The 3,945-nt window shown below is 46.3% G+C and overlaps 1 protein-coding gene across 1 annotated transcript; it reads right to left on the bottom strand.

Moving 5' to 3' along the window:
- Positions 1 to 2,240: 2,240 nt before the first annotated feature.
- Positions 2,241 to 3,741, bottom strand: LOC306928768 (uncharacterized protein MYH16; the record flags this gene model as incomplete). Its single annotated transcript, XM_079509040.1, has 3 exons — positions 3,613 to 3,741; positions 3,079 to 3,263; positions 2,241 to 2,313 (listed from the first exon to the last, which is right to left on the bottom strand). Exons 1-3 carry the CDS (start codon positions 3,691 to 3,693, stop codon positions 2,241 to 2,243), a joined length of 339 nt encoding a protein of 112 aa, XP_079365166.1. The 5' UTR covers positions 3,694 to 3,741.
- Between the last annotated feature and the right edge of the window lie 204 nt (positions 3,742 to 3,945).

Here is a 3,945-nt window from a genome sequence, read left to right as displayed (position 1 = left end):
ACCTTCCTTCTGAACACCTGAACACCTTCCTTCTGGAGGTCTGAACACCTTCCTTCTGAACACCTGAACACCTTCCTTCTGAACACCTGAACACCTTCCTTCTGGAGGTCTGAACACCTTCCTTCTGGAGGTCTGAACACCTGCCTTCTGGAGGTCTGAACACCTGCCTTCTGGAGGTCTGAACACCTGCCTTCTGGAGGTCTGAACACCTGCCTTCTGAACACCTGCCTTCTGAACACCTGCCTTCTGAACACCTGCCTTCTGAAAACCTGAACACCTGCCTTCTGGAGGTCTGAACACCTGCCTTCTGGAGGTCTGAACACCTGCCTTCTGGAGGTCTGAACACCTGCCTTCTGGAGGTCTGAACACCTGCCTTCTGGAGGTCTGAACACCTGCCTTCTGAACACCTGCCTTCTGAAAACCTGCCTTCTGAAAACCTGAACACCTGCCTTCTGAACATCTGCCTTCTGAACACCTGCCTTCTGACAACCTGAACACCTGCCTTCTGGAGGTCTGGACACCTGCCTTCTGAACACCTGCCTTCTGAAGGCCTGAACACCTGCCTTCTGAACACCTGCCTTCTGAACACCTGCCTCCTGAAGGCCTGAACACCTGCCTTCTGAACACCTGCCTTCTGAACACCTGCCTCCTGAAGGCCTGAACACCTGCCTTCTGAACACCTGCCTCCTGAACAACTGCCTCCTGAAGGCCTGAACACCTGCCTTCTGACAACCTGAACACCTGCCTTCTGGAGGTCTGAACACCTGCCTTCTGAACACCTGCCTTCTGAAAACCTGAACACCTGCCTTCTGGAGGTCTGAACACCTGCCTTCTGAACACCTGCCTTCTGAAAACCTGAACACCTGCCTTCTGGAGGTCTGAACACCTGCCTCCTGAACACCTGCCTCCTGAAGGCCTGAACACCTGCCTTCTGAACACCTGCCTCCTGAACAACTGCCTCCTGAAGGCCTGAACACCTGCCTCCTGAACAACTGCCTCCTGAACAACTGCCTCCTGAAGGCCTGAACACCTGCCTTCTGAACACCTGCCTCCTGAACAACTGCCTCCTGAAGGCCTGAACACCTGCCTTCTGAACACCTGCCTTCTGAACACCTGCCTTCTGAAGGCCTGAACACCTGCCTTCTGAACACCTGCCTTCTGAACACCTGCCTCCTGAAGGCAGGCCTTCTGAATGCCTGCCTTCTGAAGGCCTGCCTTCTGAAGGCCTGAACACTTTCTGTCACCAGGCTGGCCTGTCACACTTCACCTCCTAGTGGCGCTATAATAGGCCAATGGGAAATGGGTGCCATTTCATCTTGTGCCTTTCACAGTAAGTGGACGCTGCATTCATGATTTGAGGCATTTTGTTCAAAACGGAGCAATCCTGCATACTTTGGAAGCCAGTCTTAGCCAATTAGGATGGAATATGGGCCACATCCGTCGTATTCACATGACTATAGAGATACTGTGTACAGATTTGCATATTTTTTGGACAGAATCTGTAGTTATATCAAACGATGTGTTTTGCAAGTCAGCCTCCTGGTGGCGCTATAAAAAGCATGTGAAAGTGGCGTTTGTTTCCTCGGCCTAGTGGGACTGTGCATGCAGCATTTCACAGAAATCGCAAGCTGTGTTCATGATTTGAGGATTTTTTATCAAAACGGAGCAATCTTGCAAACTTTGGCACTGGGCTGATCATCCTTTGAGGGCTTATAGCCCAACTGACGGTCACAATTGCTATGGCCACCAATACATTCCTGACCTGGTCCAGTGATACAGGGACAGTGGGGACAAGCAGCCTACCACATACTGTACAGAATGGAGATTAGCATGAACAGTAGCCTACCACATACTGTACAGAATGGAGATTAGCATGAACAGTAGCCTACCACATACTGTACAGAATGGAGATTAGCATGAACAGTAGCCTACCACATACTGTACAGAATGGAGATTAGCATGAACAGTAGCCTACCACATACTTTACAGAATGGAGATTAGCATGAACAGTAGCCTACCACATACTGTACAGAATGGAGATTAGCATGAACAGTGCCAGAAGAAGGACATGCTTGACTCATCATTAATGGTAATCCCCCCCCAAAAGGGACTCACCTTGACAATTAGGTCTGAGTCCAGCAGTATGTTCTTCACCTTGACATTTAGGTCTGAGTCCAGCAGTATGTTGTCAGGCTTCAGGTTCTTGTGGATGAGAGCAGGTGTGAGACTGTGAAGGTAGTTCATGCCCTCAGCCACTTGGTGAACCAGTCGAAAGACCAGAGGCCAGGGTAGTTGCTGGCACTCTCGTTTTTCCTGGTGAGGGTTAGAGAAAAACAAACAAACAAAAGAAAATGTTTAATCCACTCTCTCAGAGACACAAAGGAGTGTTTTCAACAGTATCTTTGTAGAAATGGGTCCTCTCTAATGCTCATCACAAGATGCCACCATTTCTGTCCACTTACTATGTGCCTCAGAGCTAGGTATATTAAATGGAGGTACGGTCACGCAATTCCAGACGGCAAATTCGCCGCACCATTGGTGCCAAACTGCACCCGGAAGTTCTGCAGAATGCACTGGAGTCAATGAGAGCTCAGTGACCAGCTCATGAACAAACACTATTTCTGAATGACTGACCTTTTGTAAAGTAATCGCTTCTGGCAAATAACAGAAGACATGTAACACATTATTGTCTGCTGTGTTGCTTTTCGATGTGTACACTGTGTAATTTTATAGAGGTATCTAAAGAGCAAAAAGTACGTTTCTGAACGTGCCAAGTATCGCAAGACTGCCCACCGTTTCCTGTCTGGCAGCCAAATATCGCGAGACCCCCGGAACAGAAACGATACCTGCTGCTGTTTAAATCCTCAAATAAAATAGTTGAACAATTTTAAAATGTTATTATTTTTGTAATAGTAAAAAAAGAAGTATAGGGATAAGGGGTTTAGCACTGACGAAAATAGGGCCCCTAATGTATCTCAATTTCAGGTTAACTTTGAGGGAACCTGATTAGAATGATGGCCCCTTTTGAGTCTACAGTATAAAAGAAGATAGGCAGAAAACATTCAAGGCATTATGAACTGAGAGAGAGAGAGCCCACGTTGCAGGTTCTTGTTCTCTCGCTTCATGGTCTCCAGTTGGTCCAGAGACTCCTCGTAGGAGTTCTTCATCTTGAACAGCTCGGTGCCCAGAGAACGAGCCTCCTCCTGCGCTCCCTCCAGCTCCGCCTGGCCATCTTCAAACTTCTGCTCCCATTCTGCCAGGACCTGCACAGAGTTTGTAATGCGTTGTTACAGTATGTCATCGGTGGAGTGGTGGTGGAAATAGTACTCACAGTAAAAGTATCAATCTACTCCGTTACAAGTCAGGAATTCAAAATGTACTTGGTATCAAAAAGTACAACATCTGCTATTTTCAACTGGTTGTTCAAATAAATGTATTATTATTATATTAAAACTACAATATTTGGATCTGACATGTACTGCAGTGGAGAGAGTATTGGAAAAATTGAACTTGAAGTACATGTCATGTACTTTCTTTCCACCACAATTGACATAACTTTATGAAGGCTACTTCATTATTAATTATTAATTTAAAATAATGATGTCAAAGCACCATATCAAAGTGCCTCTGCTTCTTGTCGAGGTTGGCGGCTAAACCGTTGGCCCCCTCCACGTCGATCATGAGGTCTTCCATCTCGCCCTGCAGTCTCTGCTTGGTCTTCTCCAGAGAGGCACACTTGGAATTCACCGTCTAGCGCTGGGCTAACTTCTTCGGTACTAAATTAATCAAATTAACAGGTACCACTCTCTATATAAAAATATTGTCCACGATAGTGTAAAACGGTGTTTTTTTTGTTCGAGACGCCAAAAAATAAATTAGATGTTATAGTCCGGGACACTATTTCTTACGCTTTTTTTCTTTTTTCTAATATATGGAATTTTTTAG

Source organism: Electrona antarctica, assembly GCF_951216825.1.
Source record: "Electrona antarctica genome assembly, chromosome: 8".
In the NCBI taxonomy this organism is placed as follows: Eukaryota; Metazoa; Chordata; class Actinopteri; order Myctophiformes; family Myctophidae; genus Electrona; species Electrona antarctica.
The sequence above is the reverse complement of the archived record's forward strand: the minus strand, read 5'-3'. Positions and strand labels throughout refer to the sequence as shown.